This window comes from Pieris napi, chromosome 21 (genome assembly GCF_905475465.1).
Source record: "Pieris napi chromosome 21, ilPieNapi1.2, whole genome shotgun sequence".
NCBI lineage: Eukaryota > Metazoa > Arthropoda > Insecta > Lepidoptera > Pieridae > Pieris > Pieris napi.
Window position 1 is genome coordinate 624,447 of NC_062254.1, and position 21,857 is coordinate 646,303.

Sequence of the window (21,857 nt, forward strand, 5' to 3'; positions counted from 1 at the left end):
CTTATTCCACGTCATTAAATTTGAAGGCATCCCTACTCATCGGCAAAGAAGACAGAGGGTGTAGGCCGAGAGAAAAAGCCGGCGTAAAAAACTCTCGGTACTCTTTTAAAACAGCAAATCATCAAACAACACTTATTTATAACAAATATCGCAAATTAATTAGAAGTAGCCTGTCTAGCACTAGTCCCAGGCCCTTTTATCAATTAGATAATCGTTGACTTTATAGTAAGCCTTTTTACACAGCTTTTCTTTAATACATTTCTTAAATTTATTGAAAGGCAGTGATAAAAGAGCTTCTGGGATTTTATTAAAGAAGAGTATCCCTTTCCCCAAAAAAGAATTACTAACTTTAGATAGTCTAGTACGGGGAAATTGCAGCCTGCGTTTGTTCCGTGTATTAACATTGTGCGTATGTTCTATTCTAGTAAACTTATCACTATTTTTGTATACATACATAATATTTTCATAAATATATTGCGAGGGAAAGGTAAGTATATTAATTTCCTTGAATTTATCTCTAAGAGATTCCCTACATTTTAAATTATAGATTGCACGAATAGCCCTCTTCTGCAGGATGAAAATAGTTTCGACAATTTCCATGGGAAAATATATTACGTAGGTAGCTTGGGAATATTTCAAATAAAATTTCTTAGCTATTTAAGACACAACAACACAAAATTAAACACACAATTTTGCGTTGCACAAGCTTGACAACCTTAGCCAAAACAACTTTAAAATAAATATATATTTCGATATTTTAAATAGTTCACTGTCTGTGAGATCCAAAGATAAGGATTTATATCAATTAAAATTTAAAGGCTTACGAAAATATACCATTTTCTGATGTCGTTTACAATGAATTACAATTACATGTTTACTCAGTAATTAATTACATAAAAACATTTTTGAATACGTCTTTTAAATCTCAGGGTATAGACTTATATAGACTTCCACGCTTTAAATTTAAAATAAAAGATGCATTTATTTGCATGCATATTTATTGAATTAGGTTTAATGAGCCGCTAAATAGGATATTTTTTAACCAAATTCCAAAACAAGAAGCGTTTCCATATGCGCTATTAGGAATCTAACATTTTCAGATACGAAAGAAAGTGTTGTCATCGAAGAGGCATTTGACTTTTTACTTATCTGAAAAATACATCTGCCGCATGATTCCGTAGCATGTGTTAGGTCCCTAATAGCGCATATAGAAGTGTCTTATTTTGTCATTCGAATTTGGAATTAGGATAAAAATATCATCCCTATGGCATACGTTAACCTAAGTCACTATACAGTAGAAGGCTGACCATAAATATTAGAGTACACTTCCTGTCTAGACCGTGTCTAGACTAAACACTGTCAGTGTAAACAGTGATATGAAATTGTCCATACTGAGAAGTCAGTGTGACTTCCGTTACGATGACAGGATCGCAGGTGTCTATAATTAAGGTTTAGATGAATGAATTATGCGAGATATTTTTAACTGAACAAAAAATATATCTAAATCTTACTTTTCAAATAAGCAAACTTTTATATATTACTCCTATTGAGTTAATTATAATAAATAATCAAAAGTAGATCTATCGTCATTTGTACCAAACGATAGCAACCACAATGAATAAATTGTTTTTGATTTTGATAAAAAAGTTAAAAATAATAATTTGTGTACTACGTAGGTAGTTCCAGGCAACCCATCATCCCATTTGTCCCTAGCGAAGTGAAGTGAAGAACGCGTTTTGGCCTAAACTCACCGATACGATTGAGCATTCTGAAATACGAACTAGGTCTGGATATCCATAGTTGGTCCTTTCACACTTTGAAATAATCAATTTTCTTTAAGTTTTTTTTTACTTCATTTTTGTTTTTTTATCACCTCGTGTATGTTATGTTTGCATAAGTGCTTGTCGAATTTATAAGTATTGTATTTTCATTATCTTTTATCAATGTATCAGTGTCAGCAGCGGCAAGCTTTTATAAATAAATAAAACTATGATATAAGATTTAGATTCCTACAGCATATGGTTATTAAGAATATAAAATGCATGTGACCTGACTAAGGGATGCATTAAATGCATACGTCTGTAGTCTATGACTAACTGGCAGGATTACGGGTGGATTATGTCACCATTCTATTTTGATTAACAAAGGGCGATGGTAAAATTAGACACTCAACTGTCTTTTTAATATGGCGTTTGAACACTCGTAAACTTGGTTATATTTTGTAATTCTGTATCCTATAATTTTTTTATCAGAACTGCCTCCGTGGCTCAATAGTTAGTGATTAACTTCTAGATCTTTTTTTAATTTATTCCAGTTAGAAAGCACACATTGGCTCTCATGCAGACTATTGTTTTTAACTAGACACCAAACAATTAAAAATATTTTAGTTCTATTTATTTATTTATTGAAGTTTGCCACATCATACATAATACTACAATATTGTATGTGTTATTTTATAAATAAACAAGTAATTTTTGTTTATCGCTAAGTAAAGAAATAACTTAAAAACACTTAAAAATGCTTTCTTTAAATTGATCAGCCAACTACCGAATACCGTCACAATCGCCAAGAATTCGAATAAGAGGTGTCTAAACGTCGAACTAAAATAATACTTAAGTTTTAATACATAAATATTACCTATACAAAAACTGTTTAGTCTGAAATACGTACAATTATAATACAAACTGTTTCAAAAATATTGTACACACGTACACGAATTGTTTATTAATCAAATGACAACTGACAATCGCTTAGTTATCAGCGAAGATAAAGACAATTTACTCATTGACGACAATTGACATGTGTAATTGCATTATTTATGTTATGTCTGGCAATTAAAAGCATAAAGCGCAAGTGTTATTTCAGTGTTTATTTGCTGTAGAAACAGTTTTAACGAATTTTTCATCTATGTTATGTTATACGCAGTCTGTGCAGTGTGATAAAAATTTTCGTCGAATGTGATTTTTAAAATCAAATAAGTTTTTTGTAAACAAGACGTTTTAGTTTATTAATGCGGATGCAGTGTGTAAAAGTTTCAATGGATTTGACGTGATATACGCTTTAATGCGATAAAAATTGTTTCTTTCTAGTTTATTATATTAAATACTTTTAAAACGGCACACTAATGAAACACAAACAAATACAATATCAATAACAATTGTGCACAACATAAGAAAACATTACAATTGCAAAATAGAAATGCAATAATACAATAAAAATTAACTTGACTAAGGATTCTAAAAATTTAATATATTTCTTCTTTGCAATTGTTATTCTTGACGGAACAATATCTGCAGCATCTTACGCCTGAAGACATGGAGTCTGTCATTAAATTGATCAGCCTCGCATCGATCAGTTCGCAAAGCGTCATTTACTGCAGATAGAGTCTCTGTTTAGAGGAGCATTACGACCGACTCTCCGCCGGAACGTAAGAAAGGTCTGATGTGTTTCTTTTGTTTCTCTACTATTTGGTAAATCTACCAAGTTATTTACAATTTAAAGATAATACGCATTATAAAGCACTTTGTAAATCGAATGGGATTTTTCGTATCAGATAACGTAGAACTAAAATTGAATACTAATTAATAGATCGTTTTCCTTAAGAGCTGACCTTGCGATGGGCCTTAAGCCTCATAATAAAACCATCTAGTAATGGCTAGGACATCTTTTTGCGAGTCTAGAACCGTTACACGTGTGTGCAGCGTATTTTGGACTTTACTCCAACGATATACAGTTTATTTTTCACAAATCAGCAGTACACTACATTTATAGCTAAGCGTACCCTAGGTTAGTGTGAGAAAATAATATAGAGAACTAGCTGGTGCCCGTGACTGTACGCGGAATTAGGACAAAAAGCGTACCTTCCTTTAAAATGCCTCGCTGTATAGATACTTCTGGTAATTTTGGTGTTTCACCGCTCATGGGCACGCAACGCCAAAATGTTCACAAGTGCTTTGCCAGCCTTTCAAGAATTGTTACGCCCCTTATAGCTTCCAGTGATGCTGCATACATACTGGGTCATGTTGCACAGGCAATTTCCATACCTTTTACTAATTTTAACCCAGAACTTAGAAACCATGACACCGACTAGCATCTCATGGTAAGAGTATGTTTTGCGAATGTATTATGTGCTGAATAAAAAGTTTTTATCACTTTGTTCTATATAATCCCAAAAACGTTGTTCCTTGTATTTGGAATCGAACTGGAAACGTATGCGCACGGGCATTCATTCGTCCCGACCAAAGGTGAATGATACTAAGAATTAAGAGCCATTCAGTATTACGTATCCATACTGTCCAAATGAAACCATCTCGTCGACTGATACGTGACACATGGCGCTTACGCATACAACGCCCTAAGCGCCACTTGCAATGATACAACAAAATTAACCTTAATCTTAACAAGACAAGGTCGAGATTCGTCTGTTGTGAGGGTAGACTGAAAATAATATTACAGTTTCGGGTCGGTTGCGTAACCAAAGTTATAATTATACAGGAGGTGGGCTTAACGTGCACATGCTATTTGGTGCTTCGCATTCACACTACCATTAAAAGCTTTGTACCATAAAAGCTCCTTGATGTCACTTTCAGGTGAGGGAGCGTTCAAGTATTACGTCACGCAATTTTTGGAGATTCTTGGACCCCCCCCCCCATTTACGCGCTGTAACGTTTTTCTGTACTCAATAGTAACACGTTTCGTGACCACCCAGTGACTCTCTATACCTAAAAGTTACCATTATGTGGTGTATAGCGGAAAGTCGAAAATAATATTAATAATTACCCGTAAGTCAATCCCCGCCCCGCATACGTTTACAATAACCAAAAATTCGTTACAACATACTTGAACGCTCCATGATCAGATTCCTTCAAGGCACTGATATACTTTGTTATAATTCATTGTCTGGCCTACAAATATAGTTTTTCTCAAAATAGCTGTTTATGATTCAGCGGAAATAATTTTATCAAAAGATTTCGTGATTCTTGCTATTGAGATCTTATGAATTGTAGGTACTTTTTAAGCTTAATTTAGATTCATAGAAAAACCAACTCCTATTAGGGCACGGCGCCACTGACCGTTGCGATCTGTCTGTGATGTCGAATATACGCAACCAATATATTTGTGGTGACTCTTGTATAGAAATTACGAGGTCATTTTAAGTCTATATTAATAAAATTGGATTTTGATGTTTCAATTCGTGACTTCTACGGTCGTTTATTTTATAATAATTAAATACAATATATTTCCCAATATGACTTTTTGTTTGTTATGATATATTTATTATTTTATGCCACATATAGCAGTACCAAGCAGTGTCAGTTAACACGTATATTAATTTTAATGTATAAAACAAAGTCTGGACCGATTTTTATGGTTTTCTTGTATTTGTCTCTGCCCCAAAATTGCAGAATAACTGTTAAAACATTGAAATATTTAGGAAACAAAAAGTGATTATGGGTTTCGTAACTGTCAAACATTTAATGTTCAGAACTTATTAAACAAAGATTTTGAATCGACAAGTTTATTAAAAATATTCGGATATTGGCGTTTAAAAAATGTTAATAATACGAAAAAGAATTGTCTAAACCAATATTTATGCGTGCGTTTAGACAATTTTTTGTGTTAATTTCTTAATAAAGTAAACTTTTTGTATTCATAGTATTACTTTCATAAAATTAAGTTCATCTAATATGTAATCCGACATTCACTGCGGTACGAAGTTAGCTGGATCAGCTAGTTTAAAGATAAAGCCAGAGTTAATCACAATTCAGCTGTACGTATATATGCGTGCACGCAACAAGTAGAAATAGAATAAACAGAAAGACAATATTTGTAACCCTATAAGTTAAAGGCTCACTCATGCTTCATTTAATCTTGAAGTCAAGGAATTTTTATGAACTTTGAAATTGACAGAAAAGTTAATTTATCCCGGGGAGCGGTACTTTAATATTAAATCCCGTAGTTTTCACTTACACGACCGCGCCCATCAATTAATTCTAAATGTCATATGAATTGAGGTTTCTGGTGTACCGCAAGGTGTACGAGGTAGCGGTTTGCTTAGTGTGGCATTTTTTAATAAAACCATTAAGTAGGGAAGATAATTTCCATTATTAAGCTATTGCATAGATTTTATCGCGAGCTTTGAGCGCGGCGACCGAATCAAGAAATTCCGTAACGAAATAAACCTAACACATACTGCGTCTCACATCGGTTTAGCGTGATCGGGTAGGCGTGTTAGTCTGAGTCTGGTAGAGTGGTAGATTGAATTAATATGAAAGAAAAACAAATACTGCAAAAAATAAATTAATAGGTAATTATATTGCATAAGTTTATAAGAAATGCTATAGCTTTACCGCGGCAGTACCGGAGTGCCACACGTATTTTTTTTACAACTACTACTGTACTATAACGTAAAAAGTTTATTTTAGAAACCTAAGTGGTTTTAATATTAATGTAACAGCGGTCTAGCCATAACGCGTTAAATGCATGCAATATTCTAAACAAATCATTATATTTGCGATTGAAATAAAAGTCCTAATATAATTGATACGAATACATGAAAACATGGACATCAAAGAAAGAAAGATATAACTTTATTAATAAAAAGGATATTTAGGTTAAAAGAAAGTGTACTAGCTGGGAGCTAGGATTCCCTGCGTCGTGGGCAGCCATTCTCTTACTTTTGACAAGTACTTAACAATAATTTAATTTCTCCTCTGAAGGAGAAATAGCATTGGGAGAAGAATGTGCGTTTTTGGGTAACATAAAGGTATGATAATGAATACACATTAATCTTGTCTGATGTTGTCTAATATATTAGTGTGTCACCGACAAAATTGAAGCATCGACTAAAACCGTTGAAGGTTATAAAAAATAAGAGTTTGTAAGTGGCTATACATAATTAAGTACTAGATGTTCTAGTGGTACTAGTAATCCTATAAACCAATGTATTTTACAAGAGGAATTCTAAATTTGAAGTAAAGATCTCACAAATTAAGCAACGCTACCAGCTACGCTTTTCTCTTGTGCCATAAGCACATTTAAATTTTTGGCGAATTTTGCTCGGAGCATCAAGCAGTTACACAATGTACAGGTGATCATTTGTGTTCATTAAAATTACGGAAAATGAATTGTCATCATTTAAATGAATTTCATACTATCAGACTGCATTACAGATGATATTAACTCAGTCATAATAAATCATTGATGTTGAGCGGATAGCTGAGTTTCGGTTTTTTGAATAATTAGCGGCAATTATTGTGCAACCAATGTTTTTACTTCAATCGGATTGACGATGACATAGTCGCATGACATTGCGATTATGGAGCTATAATTCATCCAACTTTGGGTGGCACTTGGCAGATCATTTTACTACATTGCGCTTCAACATCTGCTACGGTAATTATTTTTATAGGAAAGTAGTTTTATATTAATTAGCCATTTTTGAGATATGCCGCATTTTCTTATGTTTTCCTACTCTATACGAGAAAGCTTAAATGGCGTATCTAAACAGGACAGAGCAGACTAAATCTTATAACGCCGGCAACGCACTAGCGAGCTTTTTGTAAGTGTCGATGAGCGGCCGTCATCTTCATGTCATCATGTGTTTCCCACCGGTTCGAAAATACTTTCTTTTTGACATCAACAATAACCTTATCGAATTAAACATAAAATGTTGGGCGTGGTCAATTACTAAACTCGATATAAACATTATACAGTAGTTTTCTAACATGTGACAAAGGCTTCAAGGACTTTTTTATTATGTTGATACAGTTCGCAAATATACGCCCAACAGTTTGTTGTTTGTAAAACCTTAACGAAGTCATCAGAAATTAAGTCATCAACATATATTACAAAATTGTTTAATAATATATTAAGTTAATTATATTATGCATGAAAATTTGCAACTTAAAGATGTTATCAAAAATGTTCACCGAGATACAGGTTACATAATTGAAAGGGTGAACTACACTGGTCGATTTTTGTAATTGACATTTCCAAAGGTAAAGGTTCCATTGACAGATAATGTCAAACAGTTAATCAACTTTAAGTGGCCGTTGAAAAATCTGGTTAATTTAAGCGCGGGTCGGTGATCGATTTTATATATAATTTAACCTGTGTTGTGAGGTTTAAAATTTAATAAAAACACAGCTAAGTCATGTAGCATAATCTACACTAATATTATAAAGAGGAAAACTTTGTTTGTTTGTTTGATTGTAATGAATAAGCTCATAAACTACTGGACCGATTTTAAAAATTCTTTCACCATTCGAAAGCTACATTATCCACGAGTAATATAGGCTATATTTAATTTTGAACAAAAATAGGGTTCCGTAAGATATTAGGGTTTTTCGGACACAAGGTGTAAAAAAAAAAAAAGTTACTTATTTTGCGTACCCTGCCTAAACTATTAAAGATAGAACCATAAAATGTTCTAAGTAATTGTAGATCTTATAAATATCTACAAAAAAGTCCGCGACACACTATACCTATCTATGTCGAGTTAGGCACAATAACCATAAATGATATAATGACATGGCAAAACGGCGTTTGCCGGATCAGCTAGTATTTAATAAAAACACAGATAAGTCATGTAGCATAATAATTAATATCATATTACAGCAACAAAATGCTTCAATGCAAATGTAAGGACATAAAAAAAAATTACACAACAATTACCATAATTTTTGTTTTTGGTTTGGTTTGTCTGTTCGACGTCTTGCTGGTGACATTATAGTTGTATTGAATTAAAACGCACCCTGTATACACAAATCATATGGAAAATAATGAGAGGTTCATTTCCCTGCCGTGTGAGTTAACGGATCCCTCATTACGAGCGCGGGTGGCCGCTAATGTCCGCTACCGCACCCTACCGCCACTCCACACTTTCATTAAATTTAGGGACTTAAAAAAAAACAACATACTGCATTTAATACTATAGACAGGTATCTTTTTACTCTGTATAAAGTTTTCTAAAGCTGGTACGTAAAACATTGACGAAAAATTTAAGTGAATGAGATTTTAAGGCAGATTTTGCCGCGCACTATGTGTAACCAGCTGCGTGTTTGCTGCTGTCCTTCAAGAAAAAAAAATCTTAAAAATCCGGAAACGCACCCGCGAGCCTTATGGCATGGAGTGTCTCCATATCACTTAAGGTGACGTCTTGTATCCGACAGGTAAAACGTAGTACATATGTGTAGTACGTGAGTAGTTCTTAAGAACTTACATAAAATATTCACTTATGGTTAAGTGATCTGATTTAATGTCTTATCATTTAATTTAGAAGGTCGAATCTCGGCTGAACTAAACTCTAAACTAATAAGAAAGTTTTATCAACTGACAGAACAGCCTAGTCATGTTTATATTTTAATGGCATTAGCTGGACTAATCCATTCAACATTATACATTCCAAATACTTCATTTGCACTGGGTTTGAAGGAATTAATACAGCAGGCTATTTGACAGTATAGAAAACAAAAAAATGGCATAAAATCTTTTAACAGAAAATAACTTAAAATCATAAAAAAACCTATACTTAAAAATATTGTACTTTATACGTAAGTCACGTGACACAAAACGGTCACAGATTAGTAGCAACGATGATGTACCGTGCTTGTAAATAATAAAAATAGAAGGAAAAAAAGAAAATAGAGGACACCGTGAGCCATTTTTGCCAAAACCCTCCATCTTTTAGTCGATACCAACTCCGGGGAAATAAATACAGATAATGCAATTTTCTCTACAGCTGTGATACTTTTTTGACATCCAACACCTTTTGTCTTCAGTCACCGTAAGCACGCACGCTGTAAAGCACGCGAAACGTCGGATAAATTTAAAATTATGTCAAATAATTGTAAATTTATCTATTTTTTTTAATAATACATAACTTTAATCCGGTAAAAAGTTTTTTCTTTATAACTGCATTTGTCAAATTGAATTTATAAACTGGTTATTTCGTGTGATTTACTATAACTGTCAGTTACAATGTCAGAATTCCATATTATGGTCACCCTAGGCCTACCGCGCGTAACAACTCCGATCATTCCTCTATCATTGTAGGTTTATTGGCGATGCATTGATATTTAACAAAACACCAATGTAAATATTACTTATAATCTTCAATTATCTCAGTTCCTAGTTTTTCTTGTTGAAAATTTTCAATGATTATTTTCTTTCTAGTAACTCTTTTTATATTTTTAAAGTAGAAAAACAAAAACTTACTCAACAAAAATCCCACGAAATCTAGTGTTTAGTTCACCCAAAAATATTTATTATCTATTTCTTAACAATTAATTATTCTTATTTTTATTTTATTTACTATATACTTTTACACTAGACCGCTTTCCTTACACTGCTAACATTTACTAATATTATTATTATTTTTTCTACTAAGTATTAGTATTATTGCACTCTTTTTACTTTTGCGACTGAGGCGCAAACTAGCTGCTGTGGACTCAGACAGAATGACCAGCGCTGTGGAACAGTCTGTTCCTCAGCATAATGCTGAGCCAGGGTCAATTACAACCACAGCCCATACGCATTTCACACTTAATACGTACCTTGTTCTTTAAAAATCAGTCGGATTCATAATCTGGATATAATGGAGAGACTGGGTCTACAGGTTCCAAGCAACAACCTGAGGCGGAAGTCTCAACTTTTGGATGTACCCCGCGTACACTCCAACTTTGTTAACAAGCGCCACTCAAGCGAGCAATACATATAGTAAATAGAATTTCTATCGAGATAGACCTATTTGTTCGTACACTGGGTGAATTCACAATAGTGCTATATTATTAGTAATAAGTTCTAGTTATATGTATTATGTTTTTTAAATGTTAAATAATCGGTGTAGATAATATTGTGTCGTTCAATCGCATTAGTAGTAACTGTTAACATAGAATAATGATGTGGAATTAAATGAACATTTTTAAATTTAAAAATGAATTTGTATGATAGTTGATTCTGATGTGTAATATCAACGTAGAAAAAAGCTTTCTACAGCCTTTCGCTGTCTGTATTTTATATAATAATATTAACTACACTCTTAATTGAAAAACTTTCACATCAATATACTATTTAAAACATAAAGAATATTTTTGTTTAATTACAGATATCAAAAAGTCAATATTGTAATGGGGGATATGTTAAGAGCAAGTCAACACATATTCACGCCAACCACGAGATGGAAAGATTAAAAATGGTAATAAGGTCAGGCGATGGGGGGACGACCTAGCACCTAGACCTGCCTAGACTTCCCCGGGACTAAATTACACAGAAGACTTCGCGGCCACCAGCAGGACACGAAAACCAATTATTTTATTTCGTATCTTAATAATTGGTGTGAAGTAATTATGCAAAATTCCAATTGAAACCGTTTATTATTATTATGCCAGGGATTTAATTGACATTTTAAGCGAAAGATTTGTCGAACCGTATTAAGGCAACGCATTGACAAGCAAACGGAGTACGGGTTCTTATCATTATTTGAATAATTATTGCATTGATTTAAGATATTTCGTAAAGGTGAGTACAAATGAGTAAATTGCATAATTGGCTTTAACGTACGACTCTCATTCCTGAGGTGGTAGGTTCGATTCCCGGCTGTGCACCAATGGACTTTCATTATATGTGCGCATCGCTCCACCGGTGAAGGAAAGCATCGTGAGGATACCGGGTTGCCTTAGACCCAAAAATCGACGGTGTGTGTCAGGCATAGGAAGGAGGCTGATTACCTACTTGCCTATTAGATTGATAAATTAACACGAAACAGATACAGAAATCTGAGGCCCAGACCTAAAAAGGTTGTAGCGCCACAGATTTATTTTATGAATGAAACGTCTTGAAATCGTATGTAAGATACCCAAAAACTAACTATTGACGGACACAGAACCTACACACTACACAGGTAGACATACTAGTATATAAAAATATCAAAGAAACAAACACAAACATGTTCAGCGTTGCTCCATTGCAGATTTCAGAGACTTCATACCACTGCTGGCCGAGTCTTAATTTACCACATTTTATTTTGCTCATTTTATTTTGTAGTAATATATGAGAATATTTAATTGAAAATTGTGATTTGTATGTATGAGATAGTGTGGTGTGAAATACGTTGATATGAACTCACCTTTAACTTTTACTTTAATAAAGCCGTAAAAATCGACCTAATTATTTAAGAGCTGTATCATTTAAATTTTAAGTGTTATTCTTATCACTTAATTGAAAAATTTGGACACAATAACATTTTAAGTTATAGCACGTTGTTGTATATTTAAGACGAGAAAATGGGTATTTTAAAAGGTTTTATCAATTTACACGGATTTTTATAAATTTTAATAATGGTTAATGACCCCAATTTGTCCTGCATATGAATGTAACTTAGTTAAAATTAGGTTCTTAATTTTAATGGTGCTATTTTTATCTACATTTATCAATATTTCACAACTAATATCGCCTTTACAAGCTTATACGAAAAACAACTCAATGCTCAAGATTTTAAGAGAGATTATATAAAATACCCATTATTATAGAAACGTTTTACACTAATTAGTCTTTAAATAACTACAGATATTTAACGTATTTAATTTACTAATTTAATAGATAAATACATGGATTATCTGGCTGTATATTGCCTGATTATTGCGAGTTCTTCTCGTGTATGTCTTTGATTTAAGAACTGGCATGAAATGCAAATTTACAAGCATAATCTTACTGACTCCTGTTACCTATATGAATTAAATATAATTTGATTGGTTGGGTCCCGTATTGGGCAAATACATCCGTTTGTAATGAATCAAGACAATCAGGCCTATCCTATTTTATATTTGATAATATTAAATAATAAAAGAAATGTTAAAATATAAATTAAAATTTTAGTAGTCCCTGGCTGGCGGCATTTCCATGGAGACAACGTCTAGATAATTATTTTAGCTCTGTCTACGTAATATATCATAATATATCTAATTTTATATTGCAATGTTTATTAAACATAAAAAAAATTATAGAATTTAGAAAATAAATGTAATAGTGAAAATTATATTTAGTTTTTGACACGGTATTTTTTTTAATAAACGCGTATATAGTAATAAATTTATAATTATTTTTATTTTATATCTACACATTATGATTCCATACTACTACACGCAGTCACGGGATACAAATAAAAATAGTTTTAAAAATACTGTACCTATATTTTCTAGTGATGTCTAGCCAAAAAACGTAAACTATAAAAACGCAGAGATATCTCATTATTTAAATTCGTCTGGCTTCGCTATAAATAATTTAACATGAATCATGGTTCAAGCGCGTTAACAAAGTGCTGATTAATTAGCAATAAGAAATGTAATCGCTTAAAATAACAAGAATTTATGTGTGTTTTCTCTTGATTGGCTTATCGCAATTAATCAAACGCGGTAGTTTTGGAAGCAAGCAAGTTCTCTTGTGTAACCAAGCAGAGTAACTGACGAAGGTGATTCTGCTTCTCTTATGTCTCTCTCTGAGTCAGTAACTCATAGCTGAGGACTGTGGTCAGGTGGTCATCTGGCGCGAATAATTTTCCTTCACCAATTTCGGTTCTTTTATAACGGTCTTGACTTGATCAGTCTATCTCGTTGGCGATCGTCCACGCGACCTTTTTCCTTCAGTATTGCTGATCACGATGAGCTTGTCTAGGTTCTCATCACCCCTACGCATTATGACCGTAATGTAAATTTGTCGGAATATAGTTGATTAATATTATGTGCCAGCACCACATTTCAAAGGCGTTTTGCAACAATCTTAAGGAACTATCCGGTCGCCAAACTCCAAAAAAGTACATTGTTTCTTTCCATTTTTCGGCATCTTTTCTTGAAGTAGAGCGAATGGAAAAAATATATGGTGGAGTTGAGTAGATTATGTATCCATTTTGAAAGATCGATACACGATTTAAATAACTTCGCTCGATAGAAAAAAAATCTAAACATAGCCAATTTTTGACACTTTGTATTCATTTTATGACGAAAATGTATATAGAACATGATTTTGAAATTTATACGATATATTTTATCGCAAGCCAAGTAATCCATTTCAGAAAAAAAAATTGATAAAATTACATTAATTTAATGTTTTACATAACTACAGTCAAAACCGGTTATAACGACTTTGAAGGGACCGTATATTTGCCGACGTTATATCCGATAGTCGTTATAAGCAATGTCATATATTATATATACACAAGTATAGTTAATATGTATGTACACTATCTACAAGTTATATTATCATAGTTATCTATCTAGAATAGGTAGGTATGGGTTATAATATGGTATGTTAATATTATAATATGTAAACGAGTCAAAAAAGAAACAAAAATATTTATTACGAAATAATTAGGTACAAAAGTAATCAATCATTTTGGTCCAGTCTCAAATATTTTTTTCATTTTACGTTTCATACTCCTCAAGGTATGAATATCACCAGTATCAAACTGTTCGTTAAAGGCAACAAATTTTTGCAAAATTGTTACAGCGTTAAGAGCCTCGAAAATCGTTGTTGGCTGAAACTGTTCGTTGGGAGAAAGTGCGTAGATAATAATATGCCTAAATATTCATTCAATGCCTTTAAATAAGATTTAAAATCGTTTGTATTGTTTTGTTTTGCTGAGACAAGAAGCGGTTGGTCGTTATAGCCGATGACTATCGAAATATTTCGTCGTTGTAAGCGATATGTCGCTGTATCCGATGTTGTTATAAGCGGTTTGTTTACTGAATAGTTTACTAGGGATTCGGACGGGACCATACAATCTGGTTGTTATAACCGATAGGTCGTTGTAAACGATGTCGTTATAAACGGTTTTGACTGTAATTGTTATTACGGGCCGGCGCGCTTCAGTGCTCCAGCTCTCCACTGCGCACCGCAGTCCACCCCGAGACACTGACTCAGCAATTCGTGCTGGGGTAGAGCCTAAAGCTGCCCGATTCACACGCTAAGATCATTCTATTCTATTAGCAGTCGTTAATTTCTCTAAGAATCCCTCCCCGAATGCGACAAGATACTCACAGTTGTTCCATGTGCCTCGTACGAACACGAATTATCTGCGTAATTCGCCAATGTTGCGGGTTTTACATATGACACTTATTATGAGGATATTGATATTTTCCATCCCACCAAAGAGGATGTGAGGAAATATTTGAAGAGGCGAGAACACTTTGACTTTGTTTGGAAGTAACAATCTAGTTTTCTTTCAAATATTAAGTCTTAATTGTCGTTTGTTTAATGTTTTCTGTTTCATATATTGTTTATCTATGTAATCTGTTTAGGCTTTGTATATTGTCTAAGTGTTTTGTTTATAATATGTCTGTTAACTGTAAGATTACTAACAAAATAAATCTTAAATTAAAAGCTATGAACTTTTGCTGCATTGCTACTCTGTTACATACAATCAATCAAGTTTTTATGCTACTTTAATATAGTTCTCTCAATGTCCGTAGCGTTGTGACCATTGGATCGCTATCACTATTAGCAGTTACATAGTAGGTACAACGAACGAACTAAGTGCCCGATTAATTGAAATTCAGATGCTGTTAAGATTTACATCAGAATTAAAAAGTCCATTTCCTCTACTTCATATTATTTTAAAAGAACTGCCCTACATTTCGAGATAAAATAAGGAACATCAAATGTTACGATATCACGATAATACTGTTCACGGATCATTATGACTCCGAACATGTGTAATTTTCAGTCATTGGTGTATTTGTATCTCTCATGTTTTCAATGAAAATTATAATCAACTGCAAACTATTCAATTAAGGCGATTAATAATATACATATAAGTGGCGTGTGTGTTTTAGATGAGCTTATAAGCTGAACAATTATGTTACGCAGAAGGATAAAGACGCAAGAAAGAAGTGGTTATTTGATTCATTCTTCGTTCTTCATCTTAGTTGCTTGTTACATGGACAAGATTCCTTATTTTAAATTGTTACAAGACAAAAAAAATTATTGTTATAAATTATAGAGCATATTTAGCAAAGAGGAGATTTTGATAATACCCTGCTGCCTAGCTTTTCAGTCACAGACATGTCTGATTGCGTGCCTGATAGGCTACGATGTACCCTTTAAAAAGTACTGATAATTAACCATTATTGGACACATGAAAAATTGATAATGGCTGCTTTAAACATTGACATATCACGACTCTGACATAGACAACTATATTTCTTTATTCGTTGACTTAGTTTTTGATACAACCGTAATATAAACATTGATACATAATAATATGAAGGTAATCTGTACAAAGAAAATGTAACACGCCTCATCACACAAAGCGTCCAAATAGGTACAATAATTAAAAAAGAATTTTAACCTCAAAATCTAGTTCAATACATGTGTAATAGGCATAACTCTCTGCGTCCCTTGCACTTGTAGCTTATTTCAAGCGGTCACAACGAATGCGCCGACATGTTATGTATCTAGTATTATTTATAGCTGACAATGCATACGTTAGAGGGCATTGTATCTGTATCGGAAGTACGCGTTAATGACAAGGACATATCGATATAGGTATATCAAAGCCATTGTGCAGACTCAGCCATCAGTGTCGGCTGGCGACTTCCCATGAGACTAGCTGGTCATAAGTTCAAGGGTTAACTAAGAACTGTATACTTTTTAAGTTAATATCTAACACTGAATAGATTTTGAGTTCTGAATAAAATAAAATATGTTTATTATGGAACATAAGATACATGTATCACTTATTCCACGTCATTAAATTTGAATTTGTAGGCATCCCTACTCATCGGCAAAGAAGACAGAGGGTGTAGGCCGAGAGAAAAAGCCGGCGTAAAAAACTCGCGGTACTCTTTTAAAATAGCAAATCATCAAACAACACTTATTTTAAAACAAATATCGCAAATTAATTAGAAGTAGCCTGTCCAGCACTAGTCCCAGGCCCGACTTGCTGTAAGCCTGAATAACTCTCTAAGTAGTTAAGACGCAGCGCTATACTCTCGTTTGTCAAAAATGGGTATTTATACTGAAGTCGTACTTAGGGCTAAGTTAAGTCAGTGTTAAGTTAAATTAAATAAAACATAAGCCTTAAAGTTCTTTGGGTTTAAGTTTGGATCAGCTTATGAAATGTAAAATTGCCGCAAATTCCTATATAGACGATTTCATCGAAAACCCATTGTGACACAATTTTGTACGGTTTTTATTAAATTTCTGATAAAGTTTATGTGCCTTAAGTCTTCATGAAACGAACTAAAATATATTCTGGTTGTAGAGGTCGCAAAAAGTACGAGAACACGAAACTAGGGGCGCGAGTACATTTATTACAAATAAACGTAGTCATGCCTTTATATATACAAGAATATAGTTAGGACAGTAAGACCGACGAAGCGAATCGCGGATAATCAAGAATCGCCAAGCCGTAACGACTATTATAAAATCGTTTTTAAACACTTGGGACTGCATGACTGCAACGATCATACAAGCCTAAAATGTCTATAGTATACCTCTTATATTTGGATAGAGATAGACATAATCGTCCTTGAAGCTTTGACAATAAGCTTAATGCGTAATGTAAGAAATATACATATTCAGGTGTCTTATTAGTTATCTTGAGAGATCAAAAGTGGGCTATCCATGAGTGGCGCTTACAATGTTTACGTTTCGTTCTTGTTTCTTAGCAATTTGTTTATCTATCTGGTTGCTATCCATCGTTTTTACTTTATTCTGAGGTGAACCGGTGTCTTTTTAAAATGGTTATGCTCTTAAATATCTCGGACGTTTTGTCAAAAGTTGTGGCAGATTTGATTTCTGTTGCTCCAAAATGTGTGCCAGACTGAAAAATCCACAGATTTTTGTGTTTATAGATAAGATTTCTTATTCAGATTTTTATTGGATTTTTATTAAAGAATTTGGCAATGATTCAATAGTCTACTCTATCAATTATTTTAGATTATACTAGTTGATGGCAGCGACTTTTCTATTACTCTTCTACTATTACTATTTATTATATAAGAACATTTTATGAAGAAAAAATACCGGATTACAACGCATTAAATATGACTCAGAAGTACATCTTGACACATTTTAATAATCTTGAAATCGCGTCCGATAATATTTATTATACATCAGAATGTAATTCCAAAACTATGCGATTTTTTTTTAATTTACTTAGTAAAATTTCTAAACACTTTTTAAAACAAGGAAAACGCTCCTCAATTTAATTAAAATAATAATTACACTTACGTCGTTCCTTATCAGTGTCATGTACCTACTTGATACACAACAAACAATATCGAATTGTTGGAAATCACTAAATTATTACTGTAATTTATAACTTGGCGAGGGTGATCCTATAAATGTTAAAATTGACGTAAACTGTTCAAATATATTCAATTACTAGGTTAATTTATGTTAGGTTGTATAGAATTGAGAATTATCATGAAGTAGAAAACTTATCAAAATATACCTTATTTTACTCGTATTAAATTTAATTAAAACTGATATTAAACCCTGCATGTATTACGCATCGACCGTATAAATATTCTGAATATTTATTAACACCACAACCTAATAACAAATATAATATTATTAAAACTATATTTCGCAGTATTTTACGTTTACATTTTATGTCGCAAATAATAATAGAAAAATAATTGTTCCCACACAATCCTAATAAAAACTGTGTATTGTCTTATGTGAATAATTTTTAAACATCGTTATTACTTATTAAAAGTTTGTTTAATGTCGCACTTATAAAATGATATGATGTCATTATTTAAATAATAGGACAGCTTAAAAAATATTTAAATTTATATTAATGTAGGTAATTTTGTTGCTTCTAAGTAAATGTAGCGGCTCAATTGACGCACTTATTGTTAGGTAATCGAAGATGATGATAAAAATACTGTTGTACTTATTATTGTATAAAACATATTTAATTAAAGGTTTTTTTTTACAGTTGAAATAATTGGATGTAGTATAATGCAAGTCTCGACATGTCTCTACACTGCACGGAATGCACTTGAAGGTGTTAAATTTTTAATATTTTTCCGAAGTTCAGTAGATATAAAAAAATACCTAATTTACTAAATTTTATGATAACATCAGGAAATGAAAGTTTTTGAACATTAATTCCTATTTTGTTTTAAATAAATCTATAGACGCTTATTTAGCTAATTATTTCAAACTAATAAGTACTTAATATTATAAACCAATTCGGCTGTGTGGCTATTCTGATACTAGGGCGCGTTTATAAGGTTTTTTTGAGGTAGGTACTTCGACACATATGTGACGAACCTATAATGTAAAATAAAATACATATTTAGTATCCTGTCCTTTCGCGTGTATGGACATTTATTGTAAGTATATAAGAAATAAATGCTTTTTAAGAGTAATGCATCATTCTAATGGTCAAAGAATATTTAAAATCGGTGCCATTAATTAAAAAAAACAAACACATCTTTTCTGTTTAAAATATTAGTATAGGTAGATTTGTAGGACTACTTATTTAAATTCTAAGCATAGTGATGATTGCAGATTTGATCGGATCAATCAAAGGTAACAATGACGTCAGTATACGCTCCAGTTGCGACCTGTCCTGACAAATGTAGCGTTACTGCGGCGCTGGCGCAGATCGCGTGAACTCTTATTTTTTGACACTTGCCCCTTCCGGAACATTAGAATCTTTTGTTAAAATTCAACAAATTCCACATATTATACTGCTAAGTTAATTTTATCCTCTACTATAGATAGTTACTAAACTATCAGCTGATGCTAAATTATTTGCATATTACGTAGATAGATATTTATCTATCTACTTATTCTACAAACTATAAACGTAGAATAAAAATGAAATTTATAAGAGTAAACAGTTAATAATAATTTATTTAGTTTAGATGATGAGTGAAAATCGTGAAAATTAACTTACTGTGCTTCATTAAAAATTCCTAGTAAATTCTTCCTAAAACCTATCTATTAGTTTTTCAAGTCAACAATTAAATTTTTATATTAAATTTTATATTAGATTCAGGGGGCATAGGAATTAAAGAAACTACAGTGGGGCACGGCATACAAAAGGTTGGGAATCACATTACAATTCCTATACACAATCGAATCATACTTTGTCTTAAGTTGATAGGTATTAAAATTATCAAGCGGTATGGATAGGTATGAAAGCACAAACATACACTTCGGACAACCACCCAAAATTGTACTCGACGCATTTTAAACTCTATAAATTGTGTTATAATACGATTCCTCTTAAAAACATATTGAAAAGATTTCTTCAGAAAGTAACGTCTGCACTGTAAAATTTTTAAGCTGTAAGCTTTCGTGGATTAAATGTAATTTCGGAAGCTTTATCCACATTAGTGTCGAGTGCCATGACATGGGTAAATGTAACCATAATAATTATTCAACGTAAAATTTCATTCAAATTCCCTACGGTATCAAACTTTTAATCTATATTAAAAGATGCGTTTAAAAAATTTAACTGCAATTAAGTCGGCATTAAACTTCTTTTACTCATAACCGTTTGTGAAGGGTGCATAATAAGGACAAGCTAAGTACATTTAGTATTTCTACGTACGTTTTGCTACACTGACCACGTTTGACTATTTACACTGCACCTAAAATGAATTCATAATGGCGACTCGTTTGTACGATACACCTGCCTAGGCTTATTTGTTGGCAGTAACATTTATTACTTTGATAATACGATTACAATTCAACCTTTGCACATGAGCAAAGGCTTCATCTAACAGTTTTAAAAGACAACTCATAGCTGGAATGAAAATATGTACTCAATCTTTTTGGAACCTCTTAAATTTAAATTAACGTGATCATGTAACTTTGTTGACACCTGTCAAGATGCAAAAGCAGGTTATCTTCGCGTGAATTAAACGACAATTAGGTTTTTCAGAATCATAACAGAATATTCAAAGCTGTAATCGCAAATTCTATTGTTAGTTCTAGTCAACTGTCGTAACTCGAGAGGCTAACATACTTGACATTTATAAAAGTTTCACTCTAAAATTATAAACAGAATCTAGCATGCAGCACAGAAGTTGAAAGCTCGAATTAGAACGATTGTAATTCAAACGCAGAATACCTCGCAAAGCTTCGACGCCGTCAACTTCCATGCACAAAAAGCACAAGACACTCACTGTAACCAGGCTTGTAGACCGCTCGTATCCTCCTCATCAACTTGCCGGTCCGTCTCAACGGCGGACCCAGAGCCACGGCGGCGTGGCCCCTTCTCTCCGCGAAAATTATATAGTTCTTTCGATTCTGTAAAGGCACTTCGAAACGTCCAGAGCACTCGAGTGAATCCAGTGGCAGTTTGAGCCGGATGATGGCATCTTCCCTGGGCCAGCGACCCTGGCGGCGTAGGACGCGGCGCACTTGGACCGTGGCGGCGTCTTTGGCGAGCGACTGGACGCGGGCCTCGAAGGCTGCCGGGGCCCGGTAGGCGCGCCACGCTACGTCCGCCCGCTCGCAGTAAGGGCGGCGCGGCGCCGCCAGGATGCCAGCGACGCACAGCAGGGCCCAGCAAAACGCCGCGCGGCCGCACGTCTTCATCGCGCCATCGCAGCGCACTATCCGCGTCGCTCTCACGTGGCGACCCCGCACTGCCGCAGCCGGCGCACGACTGTTCCCTCCACTGATTCACGCCCCGCGCTCACCGAAATAGTCTCGATACTGGGCACGCGCCGATTTATCTCGCTCCATCATTAATTTGCAAACTCGATTGTAATTAGCGGTGGGTTAGCGCCTGATTGGGGTGAGCTTTTCACTTGTTTAGGCGATAGGTTAGCTTTCGCCTTCTTAGGGAAGATTTTGATTCCATTTTTGTGTTATCATTTTTTTTTAAG

The 21,857-nt window shown here is 33.5% G+C and overlaps 1 protein-coding gene across 1 annotated transcript in view; it reads right to left on the reverse strand.

Moving 5' to 3' along the window:
- The window catches only part of LOC125060235 (protein vein), a 75,191-nt gene extending 53,551 nt beyond the window's left edge, over window positions 1-21,640 (reverse strand). The window contains exon 1 of the mRNA XM_047665029.1: window positions 21,150-21,640. Coding sequence (XP_047520985.1) covers window positions 21,150-21,564 — 415 coding nt within the window. The 5' untranslated portion in view covers window positions 21,565-21,640. The remainder of the gene's footprint in view (window positions 1-21,149) is intronic.
- Between the last annotated feature and the right edge of the window lie 217 nt (window positions 21,641-21,857).